The 13661-nt window shown below is 42.0% G+C and overlaps 1 protein-coding gene across 3 annotated transcripts in view; it reads right to left on the reverse strand.

The window, feature by feature from the left end:
• Positions 1 to 2777: 2777 nt before the first annotated feature.
• The window catches only part of BFAR (bifunctional apoptosis regulator), a 95020-nt gene continuing 84136 nt past the window's right edge, over positions 2778 to 13661 (reverse strand). For 2 of the 3 annotated variants that reach the window (XM_075830122.1, XM_075830120.1), the window contains 3 exons: positions 8895 to 8936; positions 7545 to 7747; positions 2778 to 3890 (listed from right to left, as the gene is read on the reverse strand). In XM_075830122.1, the coding sequence (XP_075686237.1) occupies positions 3698 to 3890; positions 7545 to 7747; positions 8895 to 8936 (438 nt within the window). In that variant the 3' untranslated portion in view covers positions 2778 to 3697. The remainder of the gene's footprint in view (positions 3891 to 7544; positions 7748 to 8894; positions 8937 to 13661) is intronic. The other variant, XM_075830123.1, reaches the window with a different exon arrangement.

The following is a 13661-nucleotide window of genomic DNA, read 5'->3' on the forward strand; positions in this document are numbered from 1 at the left end:
GGACTCCCATTGACTATGGGAGTCCTGATTACTATGGGAATTAGGTGCGTTTTTGGCACATTTTACGCGCCAAGAATTGACCTGATGGTTCTTTTTTTACACAAAGTTTTTTTTCTCTTTAAACAAGCGTGGGTAAAAAAAAAACGTGTCATATGCACTACAATGAGTTTTCCCATTGATGTCAATGGGAAGCGTAAAGCATGTATATGTGTGTTTTTCTACGTCAAATAAACCCTGTGTGAACAAGGCCTAATGGTCTTTGTTTTAAAGAAAACCGCCAGGTATATTAACGTATGTGTAACATGTAATATAATATGCAATCAGCAACAATGTAAAATTAAAGAATATAGCTACACACGACAATAAGTCATTTATCTTAAGCTACATCACGGGTGTAGTGCCCTCAACTCCAAAGGTGAAATCACAATTCTGCCAACTTTTTCAGTTCTGCAAACTTCTTTAGCTCTGAGACGGCATGACCTTATAGATCACTAAAGTCCTCTGCTGAATGAATTGTGGGAGATGTAGTATTTATGCCAGACTACTGTACAGTAGTCTGATACAGAAAAAATACCTTTCTCAGCTAAGCTGTTGTGGATGCATTTGTCAGCATAGGGGGCGCTCGGGTCACTGCTTAGTATCAAAGAAAAGCACCCGCAAATGACAATCGCAGACCCCACTGCAGAGAACTGGAGTGGTCCATTATATTAGAGTAGAATTGCAGGTGGCCATATTCATATGTACCTCTACAAGATCTAGTTCCAGCTGCCAGGGAGAGGAAGGAGGTGGTGGTGCCACAGTGCTGGATTTTGGGTAGTTCTTGATTTTTATAATAATGTAGTTACTGGGGGTGGTCGTCATAGGGAATCTTTTGTGCTGCTTTCCTTTAAGTGGCAACCTGTAGAACTTTTAACGCTCTTTGTAATCTTTAGGATCAAGTAATTTTTTTGGGTATTTTCTTCAAAGGCACTGCTACCTCTTAAGCGGTCCCCACAGGTACAGGGAAAATTGTTGGGTCAGATAAGTTTATGTATTAACCAGCATTTAACTAGATCAATGCCCTAATTGTAGCGGTTTATTGCCTTGATACTTTGCCACTAAGGCAAATCTCTCAGACTAGTGTGCGGAGGAAAGAAACCGATCTTAAAAAAATAAAGACAAAACGTCAAATCTACAAAAAAAACAAACAAAAAAAACAAGTAAATGAACGCCTTTTTGTAAAATATTTTACACATTCTTCCCTTAAAAATTATGTTTACATTTGAACGCCATTTTACATATAGATATAATCTGTATTAAACATGGTGAAACTTAGTGAATACATTTAATTATTTATCTTGTACTGATCCGTAGTCAAAGTCTATAGTATAACGCAGTGCTGTAATCACAATTCTGCTGTTTGTTGGTTTTAATAGTTGACAGACATCCCTAGAGGTATATTTAGTGTGCTAATTTTCACAAATTCATTAGAAAACCGTTGCATTTTCTGCGATTACCCAAAAGTCTGACTGCACCATGTGAATGGACCTTAACAGATTGGCTGACCTTTCTGCAATGCAGTGGGAGGTTTGTTTTTTTATACATACAATCAGATTCCTGTGCAGTGTCTGGTGTAAAGATGACACCATCCAGTAAACTGCACCAGGACAAGCCTTTGTGAAGACATTGAATGAGCAAGAAATGCTAGAAGATTTCAGCTCTGAAGCCTGCAGAATTGTGAATGCAACTCTGGTTATAATAAAGGCTGTAACTCAGTTAAGTTTATAAATACAGTCCCATTATTTGTTTTGTACTGATCCTAACATTTTTTGGTAGATCATTTCTATATGTAAACTGTACAATGGGGTTCATTGGTAAACACGCTTTAAGATTTACAACAGACCATACAAGGATAAAAAGTGGACATAGTGCTTTTTAGAGCTGAGGAAGTCCCATGTTAAAACACGGTAAACTTCATGATTCTTTATATTTGAGTAATTACGTTAATAGATCATTTTAAGTTCTAAAACATTTTTATGCTTTGGGATAAAGGAACATGTGACAATCATAAAAGGTTCATGCATTAACCAATAGTAGGTTGCTTTGTCACTGTGCTAGTCTAGAATGAACACGACAACATTATGTACCTAAGTTAGCTTTGTTCTGATTTGATGTACCCAACAGTATCTGGAGTGCCTCGTGTGGCACGGTGTGAAACATTCATGGTTATATATACACAATAAGAGCATGTGAAAGGGAACCGGTCACAAGTTTTACGCCCCATAAAGTGCTCCAACTGTAATATAGGAGCTGGTGAGATATTCCAAAACATACCTGTGTGCTGTACATAGGAAAAGGTTACCTTAGAAAAACAAGTTTATCTTTCCTGCACCATATGCAAATTAATTGAGTGACCGGTGTGTGTATCTTGAACAGGGTTGGAGCACTTCAGGGATAAGGGGTGGGACTAAATACTGGTGTACACAAACCAGTGGGAGGGCTCCTGCTGCAGTCAGTTGCCTTACAACCAGAGCCCTAAAAACACTATTGAGTGTGTAAAATGCCTGATGACGGCAATGGGAGTACATTAGATGATCTAAAACAAAATATGTATATAATAAAATATGATTTAATGTAGTTCGGAAAAGAATATTAATTCTTCCAGAAGTAAATTGTGGCTGTTCTATTATAAATTAGTATTTGTTGCATGTGTCTAGGGGCATAAGATATGCAGAAGCAGTGAAGGAGTCGGATTTAGTTGCCACGTAAAAATATTGTACATATTGAAAAAGCAAGACTTCTAGAATATCGAAGCGTAAAGCATTTATGATGATATTTTCATGTTATACATTAAAAATTATTGCACTCAAATTTGCAGTTCAGAATCAAACTCCTTCATAATAAACGGTAAATCATTTAATTTCAGAACTATTTATGTCAGTAGGATGCAAAAGGCCTTGTTCACACAAGGGTGTAGTGTGGTGGCTCTCAACTGCACCAAAAAAACAAACCCAAAAAAACGTATATACATATTTTATTTGGTCTTTACTACAATTCATGTAGGTGGGTTAATTTGAAAAAGAAAAAAACTATACTAGGAAGTTATCCTAAAACCTGTGCGTTTTAAAAACTGCACTGGTGGCACCGGTTTTTAAAAAAAAAAAAAAAAAAAAAAAAAAAAAAAAAAAGGAAGAAGAAGAAAATGTATATGCCCAATTGCAAAATTTTCCCAACGGAAGTACCGTACATAGCAAAAATGCCAAATCTGCATATTAAAAAAATAAATATACCGGTCTGAAGCGCGCTCAAAAGTGCACAACGTATGAAGAGGAAATCAAATTCCTATTGACCGTGCACAAACTACTGTCATGGTGAAATGCGGTACAGAGAAAACAACCACAGCTTTACCCGCTGTGAACGTGATCTTAAAATGATTGCACTTAACATGAGCAGCTGCACAATATTCCTATGTAGTCTGTAAACCATAAATTCACTCAAAATAGCTTTACCTACCAATGCTTTAAAAGAAGCCGGGAAAAAACATATCATTACACATAAAAAAGTATGAAAATATTTTGACCTTCATAGTGCCTCTTGGATTTGAAGTCTTTTTAAAATAAATGGATCACACAGTGACTGTAGAAAGAGGAGGCATTTTCCATCCTTAAATTCAGTGTCACGACTTGTGTCCAATTCTGGGAAGGAGCGCTTCCACGTCTCACATTGCGTGAGTCTCCAATCTTCTGATTTTTTTCACCACCAAGTCAATGTTAATAATTGGGTTGAAATACAAAGCCCAGTAAAACAAGCAGTTGCAGACAAACTGTGGGATTACAGGCCAGAAGATGGCAACAAAAAGTCCTTGGGTCGACATCTTCCAAAAATGGCCCCACATAAGTCGAGGGATGGACCTAAAAGATGAAGTTGAAATCTGTTAACAGAGTTTATGTAGCTCACTATTACAACAGCAAACAAAAGGGATCTCTAGAGAGGCGAGCGGGTCTGACCCGGATGACGACATTCATTCCATTTTAATGGGTCACACCTTCCGGCCTTAAAAAGTTTTGTTATTCGATTTGATCATTTACACTCAGACAAAAAAAAATGGTCTACTGAGTCGACCTTGTGTCTCTCAAGTAAAGCCGAGCACAGTCAATGGGTGCTGGAAAAAAAAAAAAATAGCACACATTTGTGAATAGAATATACTACAAATATAACTGGTGGAAATTCCTTAAATGATAGTCTTTTGCCTATCGTGATCTTAAAGGGAATGTGTCGCTAGAAATTATTATTATTATTTTTTTTTTTTTTTCAGTTAAACAGTTAGTATATAAGTGATTACACATTGTTTTAATTTTTTCACAAGTCAGGAAATATTATAAATTAGATTCTAATGTATAACATTTCCATGTGCTGGTCACTAGAGGGAGCAATTCCCAAAATTGAAGCATTGGCAATGTGGTAAAGCAACCGCATTGCTTTATGCTGCAAATTTGGGGTAGACACACTCGCTCTAGTGTCCTCACAGAATCCGCCCTCCGTTATTCTGGCTAGTGCCAGGAGAAGGAGGGGGTTGAATCTTCAAACCTCCTACACTGCGTGCCGCAATTTTGAGCGAATGCACAATGTAGGAGGATTAGATGAAGTGGTAATCAGACAGCATAACACGAACATAACATACACATCACATACACAAACATAACTTACCTGCTCCTGCCGCCTCCGCTCCTATACCTTGCGCCTTCGCTGTGGACCGGAAGACGCGACCGGAAGTTGTCATCTTACTGTCCGGCCGCAGCTTCCGGTCCACATGAAAATGGCGCCGGATTTCGCTCTGCCGAAGACCTTTGTTTTGGTCTGTGAGGGAGCGGCGCATGCGCCGTTCCCACACAGACGGCATACACTATAGTGAATGGAGCGGCTCCAGTTCGCATTCTCTATGGGGAAGTATGTGCCGTAGTCTATCTCTGTATGTGTCATTAATCGACACATACAGAGATGAAAAAAATTAAATAAATGGCAGCCCCCATATAGAAGTAAAAGTAAGAAAAAAGTAACGCACAAGAACACAAATAAAATTTATTTTAATAAAATACTAAAAGCAATATTATATATATATAAAAATTGTGACACCTTCCCTTTAAGCAGTAGTATGCTTTCATAAAGCTAGCCAATAATGTGCATGAGTAAATACAAGATTCTAGTAGACTCCCAAAACCCCCATGTACTTAATCCTTTATGGATCTCTTCTTAAAAGGAATATCCCTGTTCTACCCTAACCATAGAAATAACACAACATAGGGCTGTGATCTACAACCTGTGGTGAAACCAGAACTCTCAGCATGCCCTGAGCCATTGGATGTTAAACTCTCACTGCAGCCGAGGGGCCACAGGTTGAAGACCACTGGTATAGCCAATTCTCAGTAACAGAATAAGGCAGATTTACAAATACTGTCTAAGCTTTAGACAAGTAAACTTGGACCACACAGCCAGTAGTTGCGCCAAAAATATCAAAGTGGTGCATGCTGTATGATAAATTAATCGCATATGTTAGGGTGCATTCAGATAGATCAGTTGTATCAGCATTAGTTTTTTTGTCTCTCAAGTGATTACAACGGATGCAGAAATTTATCAGTAGCCAGCAGGCTTTTCACAATTTTTACTACAAAACCATCAGTTATCATAGGTTTTTACGATCCGTTTTTAACATCAGTTTTTACCACAATGGTCCACCAAAAAGGTAGTCTAGGGTCTGAAAATATGACCATTTTATCAGAGTGGTGCATAGCTTTTGATAGATTGGATACATGATATATTAGATACTTGTGTACCATGTCAGGGCTATCCTTCTCTGCTCCGGCCTCAGCGATACACTGAAGACTGACACACACACATTGTAATGTAACGTGTGTCATATTCAGTGCAGCGGCAAGGCCGGCGCCAAGAGAGAGATCCCAGAAGGCAGCTGCTGTCCACTCAGATCTTCGACGCAGCCTTGTGAGCCTGCAAAGATGCCAAACACTAGCCCTAACTTCGAGTAGCTAGTTTTTGGCGCCTTTACAGCTACCCAATACCGCCCCGCATCTCCTACCCACCCCACACCACACAGGGACTGCTCTTTCTATTCACACAACAGGGTTCATGTGCCGGCCATTAAAAACGGCCGTCTAGGTCAGTTTTTGACAGCAGTTTTGCATCCGTTCCGTGTCAGTGTTTTCCGTTTTTGACACATTTTTTTAAAAAGACAGGATGAATTTCATGTGTTGATAATGAAACAGTGCACTCTGTAGATATTGCCGCAGTGCCCTCTGTATATAATGCCACAGCCCCCCCGTAGATGGCACCACACAGCCCCCCTGTAGATAGTGCCACACAAGGCCCACTGTAGATGGCACCACCCCCACTGATTATAGCACCCCCCCTTCCCCTGTACTGTAGATAGCGCCACTGAAGCTCCCTCTATCAAAGGAATCCCCGGCCACAGACGCTGTGGTTGGGGATTCCCTCCAGGAGGAGTCCCTGACATCAATGTCCATATATGGACAGTGACCTCGCGTTTTCCTCTAGGAGCGGAATCCCCGGCCAGATCGGCAATTCCGCTCAGTCAGTAGCCACTGACGTCACTGTCCATATATGGACAGTGATGTCAAAGGCTTCCCCTAGCACAGCGCTTAAAGTAGCGCTATGCCCGGGGGAACCCTCGGCGAGCGGAGGAGCTACCTCTGCTCCTCCACTGTGAACAAATTCTGAAGCAGGGACCTGATGGTTCCCTGCTTCAGTATTAGTTCAACTGTTGACAGCGGGACATACCGGGACAGTTGGGAGGTAGTCAGGGGCTCCGCTTGGAGCTGAATCCCCAGCAATGCTATGACTAGGGATTCCGCTCCCAGCTCACATCTACCTTCCCCACGGGTGCTGCCGGAAGGTGCATGCAGCAGCACCCAGCGTTCATACGGCTACAGTGTACTAAGATAGGATACGGCGCCGGATCTTCCTAGGAGCCGGACGCAGAAACGTTTCAGGTAACTTTTTGGATCCGGCTCACAGGGAAGTCCAGCGCTACAACTGATGTCCCCTGTGCCAGAACAGAACCCATAGAAAGCTATGGGATCCGTTCTAGCATCAGTTTGCCTCCGGCTTTTCTTCAACACGCCGGATGTAAGCTGAAGCGGACGCCGGACATATGTGAACAACCCCTTACATTTTACTACATATACCACCTCTTGGGTGGCTTAGTTGCACCAGAACGTTGGGACAATTTTGTCGCATTCTAAGCCACACCCCTTTGCGCTAGGCCAAGCCCTTGTTGAGTGCAACACAAAAAGTGCCTAAAACAGTTGAAAGGGAAGCAAAATTCTGTTGCGCCACCTTTATTGATAGTAAATCTGGCCCACTATTTCTCAGGACCTGTCACCCTGAATGAGAGGGATGGTTTTTGAAAATAATATGTTGCAAATCTTATGAATACTCTGTCTCTGCAAAAAGTAGTTATAAACTTGTATATATATCCTGAAAATCCACCATCAACATTTGTGATTATGTCAGAAGATCTTATATACACTTACCGTAGTTGGCTGGTTGACCACAGTCTCCAAAATGAAAATAATTCCAGCACTGAGAGCAACATGGCGTTTACAATAATAAAGCGAGAGGTCCAGTAATGTACTTCTAGCCAGTCCCATGCAAACTCAGCAAGAAGCTGATATGGAAGAAACACATACTTGACAAGGAACTCACGCCACTGTGTCCATGTTGGATCCTGCAAATCCTGAAAAACATAGGGCATGGTTAATGAATGAATACCTTCTGTCAAAGTAGACACACACGCCGATTGAAACGTATTTGCTCTCTCATCCACCCCAAATATAAATTTCATTTTATAGCCAGGTTCCAGTGAGTATTTTTTCCCAGTGAGAGAGTGAAGGCCATAGACAAAAGTAACATTTCCTTTTATTTAATACGCTCGTGTGGAGGTCCATGTCAAGTTAGGGTGTAGATAGGTATACAGTATGGTGCACATATTTATCCCAAAACTTAATAAAACATGTTTCATTGTATTTTAATGTCTTGACGCTTCTATTGTGTGTTCACATCGTATTTGTATATGTGGTCAGTCGTACAGGCACATGCCTACCCAGTTCATACATTAGGGCTTGAATTAAAAAAAAATTGTCAGTCACTTCAAGAAGACAAAACCGCTAAAAGACGACAAAATTATTGAGTAAAAATGTTATATAGATTTTATCTTTGGTTAAACCAAAAAGTTATACGTAAAATGCATTTAAACAAGTCTTCACATTCAGATCCATTCACATTGCCTCCTCTTTATATCATCATCCAAATAATAAGACTGACATGTGCCCCTAAATATTCCTAGACTAAGTTTTTTTTTTAGGGAAAAGCTCTCATCTCCTTATGTATTAGGTTTTCGAACATGTTGTTACCATTTGTAGTTAAACTAAGTCTGCATATGCACATAACTAGTCCTTTGCCTCCTGGGATCATTTGGATTAGTGCACACAGGCAAGGAACTCCTATATGGAGGTGGTAAAGCCCACCCAGACTCTGATCTTGCATTGCAAACTCCTTTTCCTAAGGTTTCCAGCCTGGAAGAACCCTACTATAACTCGTGGACATTTTTGAAATCCAAAAATGGCATATCTTTCAAATAAATGTAAATAATTAAGGCAGAATATAGATTTAATATTGTACATGAAATGTAACTAGTGGTGAATACATATTATAAAAATACCTTACATAAGGAGGGAGCACGGTCAATATCACTGCAATTGGTATGGATCACAAAAAACTAAATCAACCATGTTAGAAATCAATTCTTAAAACATTAGTTTTTGTTAGTACTCATATGATGCTCAACTAAACAATGCACAGTAATAGGACTACAGCCAGCTTACCCGCACGCCAGAACTGCCACGTAGTGCAAAGGCTACAGACACCTGCAGATTATATAATATACAAAAATCCCTCACTGTTCCTCAATTTGTTAGATATAAGACAATTAGATAGGTTACATTCAATTTCATACCACATTTTACACGGGGTTGGGCAAATGCAACAGTGGCTCTTGGCGAATCAGCGTTGCTGTGAGCTCAACTGGCATCTGACCCAAAGGACAGGGCTTCCTGAGCCGGCCAGCCATCAAACCCCGTGGTCAAAGAGCACTGGTCCTATGACAAGTGCACGACCAGAAAAAGCATAATGAGTTTGTCTTATTTAGACAAGTCCTAATGGATTGCGTGTAAAGCACAAATGAAGACTAGCTAAACGCTCTCCTCGGCAATAAAAGCTGGGGTCATGTGAGAAGGGGTTGTCCAAAGTCCAAACCTATAGAAAGGTTTCCTTCAGATTTATTAATGACATATTGATAGGATATGGCTTGCATGTCTGATCAGTGTTCTTCAACTGAAAGGACCCATATTGATCTCTGAAATCAAGGGACACCACTTCAGGTCAGGATGGTTGCATTCGGCAGACACTAGGTGAAATAGGCAGACATACATTTCTGGCTATTATAGGGTAACTAAACTTTCAAAAAGCTTATGACATCATACAGCTATAATCGACAGAAAAATAACGAGGTTATGGATTTTGGAAGGTGGGGAGGAAAAAATGAAAATCCGAAAAATGGCTGCAGCAGGAAGGAGTTAAAGGGTAACGAAAACTTTTTTGAAAGGCTTTTGACAGGTCAGTGACATTTCAGAAGTTTTCATCGGTGGGAGTCCAGGCACAGAGACCCCCACCAAATCACTAAAATGAAGCAGCCGCTTAGTTTGGGATTCGCTTTCCTCAGAGCAGCGTACAGGCTCAATAGAAATTCTATGAGCCCGTACACCGCTGGCTCAGCTTTCCGCAGAAAGCCAATCAGAAATGAAGCAGCACAGCATCACCAGAGGGCTTCTGCCGCTTCGTTTTAGCCATCGGAGCGGGTCTCAGTGCCTGGACCCCCACCGATAAAAACTTCTGAAACGTCACTATGACGTGTAAGAAGTTTTTCAAAAAAGTTTAGTTACCCTTTAACTCCTTCCTGCTGCAGCCATTTTTCAGATTTATTATCCTCCCCACCTTCCAAAAACCAGAACATCATTATTTTTCCATCTATATAGCCGTATGAGGGCTTGTTTTTTTGCGGGAGGAGGTGTAGTTTTTCATGATACTATTTATTGTGCCATATAATGTACTAAGAAAGAGGAAAAATACATTTTTGTGGGGTGGAATAGGAAAAAAAAAATAGCGATTCCTCCATTGTTTTTTGTGCTTCGTTTTTACGGTGTTCACTGTGCAATTAAATGACATGTTGACCCGCAGAATAAAGTTAATACAGTTACACCAAAATTTAAAGGAAAAAAACGAAATGTAAAGAATAAAATTTATTTAGTGTCGCGAATTTCTGAGTCATAACTTTATTTTTCCATCGATTGAGGTAAGAGGGCTTATTTTTGTGCAGGACGAGCGGTCCGTTTTATTGGTACCATTTTGGGGTACATGCACCTTTTTGATCACTTTATTACCTTTTTTGTGTGAGGTGAGGTAACCAAAAAACAGGGTTTAATATTTTTTTCTCACGGCTTTCACCGTGGACGTTAAATAATGTTATATGTAATAGTTCAGACTTTTACGGACGCAGCAATACCATTTATGTTTATTATTTTTTACAATGCTTTAGGGAGAAAGTGGGGTAAAAAAAGTTTTTTTGTACATAGATTTTTTTCTTTTTAAACAGATTTTTAGTTTTTAAAATTAGTCCCCCTAGGGAACTTGAACCAGTGATTGTTGGATTGCTTGCACTATATACTGCAATATTTAAAGTATTGCAGTACATAGTGTTTCTGACAGGCTCCTATTAAGCCTTTCCGGAGTACAAAGATGGCAGACCTGGTAACCTTTATTAGGCCCTTGTCTGCCACAACAACCATTGGCACCCACGATCGCGTCGCGAGGGGCTGATGGGTTGTCAGAGGGTGGGTGGGGTGGGTCGCCTCCCTCTAACGCTTTAGATACCGCAGTCGCTATTGACTTCGGCATCTAAGGGGTTAATTGAGCGGGATCATGCAATACAGTGAAGTGTCAGCTGTAACATACAGTTCACACCCGCATTGTGTGGAGAAGGCTCCGTCTGAGAGCCCACTCCATACTTTCCCTATCAGAGTATGGTGCAAGTATATGTTGGGGCTGGGCGATCAAATGAATTCGCCTTCGAGGCTTCTGACGATTGTGTTTAGACAGAATTGTTTTAATAATGGTGGCGTTCAGCCGAGCTACAGGACGAAGCCCCGCCCCGCTGCCTCATCACTCTCTTCCGACATTTACTTGTGAGTGAGGAGAGAGAAGACAGCATACAGCAGTGGTTCCCAACCGTGCCGCGACACTCCTCTGAACCACTGCCGTGCTCTCTTCTCCTCCTCCTAGCACGATGGCACCCCCCACCCCCTTCCTGTACATAAAACCACTGTAGCTCCCTGAAGGAGCGGAATCCCCGTGGCCAGGGATTCCGCTCCTCGACGGAGCGCTTGGTGTCTGTCCATTTAAGGACAGTGACATCAGGGGCAACTTCTGAAGCGGATTCATCGTCCACACCGGTGGCCGGTGATTCAGCTCCAGGAGAAGCCCCAGACATCACCATCCATATATGGACAGAGATATCAGGGGCTTCTCCTGGAGTGGAATTCCCGGTCACAGCGTCAGCAGCGCTGTGGTCAGGGATCCAGCTACAGGAGTTGCCCGATGGCACTGTCCATATATGGACAGAGACAAGCAGTCCGTTCAGGAGCGGAATTCCGTTCAGGGAGCTACAGTGGCGCTACCTACAAGGGGGCTCTGTGGAACTACCTACAAGAGGGCAACTGTGAGCGGCAGGATGATTGTCATTTTACGGTGAATGGGGGGGGGGCTGATGGTCTTCAAATGGTTTCCACCTCTGACCACCAATTTTAAATTAATAGGAGGCAGAAAAAAAATAAAAAAAAAACCTGCGGCGCTCGTTTGGAAAAAACCTGCCTCAAAATGCCTTCAGGAAATGCATTGTTTTTGTTTTGTTTTTTAAAGACGTTGAAGCTAATGCAAAAGACGCATGCAAAAAAAAAAGTCAAAATAACGCTGACAATTCAAAATCTGCCTCAAAATTCCAGAAGGAATGTGTACATACCCTAAGAGTGTAGTGCCTGTTTTTAGCCATTTTTCTGTCTCGCTAAACATTTTTGGTAGGGGTGCCCTGAGAATTTTTTTTTCCACGGGTGCCTCAAGTCCGAAAAGGTTGGGAAACTCTGGCGTAAAGGATGTATCAATGCTGTTATCTCCCACCTCCTGTGGCTGCCTGAAAGAATGCTCCGCGGTGCTGGCACCGCATGTCAGTACTGCATCTATTAGTCTTTTAATGTCTGGCAGCTTATGAAGTCATAGGCTGCCAGCCGAGGGCATGTGGAGGAATGTAAACAGAGATTGGTGGACAGGCTGGCTATTTGTATTCAAGGGAATGAGAGACACGGCTAATTCTTCCAGCCTTTTTACAGGCTTCGACTGGCTATATGACTTGTTCTTTAGAGCCCCAGGTTAGCTAAAATGGCAGCCTTTTTTAGCATTTGTTTGTGCACCAACACACACAAATCAGTACCCCTCACTGTATCCCTGTTGCACCTTACCACCTAATACTTTGCTGTTCCTGCTACCAGCTTACATTAGCCTCAGGTTAGCTTAAAGGCTATGTAAACCTTTGAAAGGCATTTTTTTTAAATAAAAAGTCAGTCAGTGTGATTAGTGCAACTTTATAATTAGACATTTGTTTGAGTGGGCGTGGCCTAGCGGCATATGTGAGTGAAGCAAGCTCCGGAGCTGCCGCTGCCCAATCCCCTGTAATATCATACTTACCTTACTTTCAGGCTATATACTGAAGTCCGCGTGAGTGCTTGAGCCTGCAGAGACCTCAGAGTATACAGAATGACACGCTCTAAGAGGTCAAAAGCTGCTGAGGGAAGTGCAGGCGGTGAGGTCCAAGATGGCACCGGCGGTTACACCTCAGCCAGGAGGAGAAACATCAGTGGTGAGACAGCATCGAAAGCCAAGTCTGGGAGGAGTATTGCAGAGGTGTGACCTGCTCATTGCTGGACTGGGATCACGATATACACCGCTGAGAGCGCACATGGATTCGGAGGAGATGGAGGGGGGGGGGTGACATTAGTGCACCCTCTGAGCCTCGGATGGCGGCCACAGCGCGGACCAAGACGATGCCTGAACCTACGTTGGCAGATGTGTTTTCGGCGGTGAGCCAATGTAACACTACACTTGCTAAACTTACCTGCCAGATAGGGGGGATAAAGGACGACATATCCATAATACGACACGACCTCCAATAAGTGGCGGAACGTACCATTGCGGCAGAAGGTCGCATAAGTGAAATTGAGGACAGGTTATTACCGATGAGAGGGGACCTAAACATGAAATCAGTGGCTAAAATGAATTTGCTGGCTAAAGTGGATGATTTAGAAAACAGTTTGCGGCGGAATAATGTGCGACTGGTTGGCATACCAGAAAAAGTGGAAAGGACTAATCCAGATTCTTTCTTTGAGAAATGGCTACTAGATGTGTTTGGGAAGGAGGTCCTGACTCGCTTGTTAGCGGTGGAATCGGCCTGGTCCTCCACCTAGGCCGGTCCTAGTAAAATTACTGTA

The sequence above is a fragment of the Rhinoderma darwinii genome, chromosome 6 (genome assembly GCF_050947455.1).
Source record: "Rhinoderma darwinii isolate aRhiDar2 chromosome 6, aRhiDar2.hap1, whole genome shotgun sequence".
Lineage (NCBI taxonomy): Eukaryota > Metazoa > Chordata > Amphibia > Anura > Rhinodermatidae > Rhinoderma > Rhinoderma darwinii.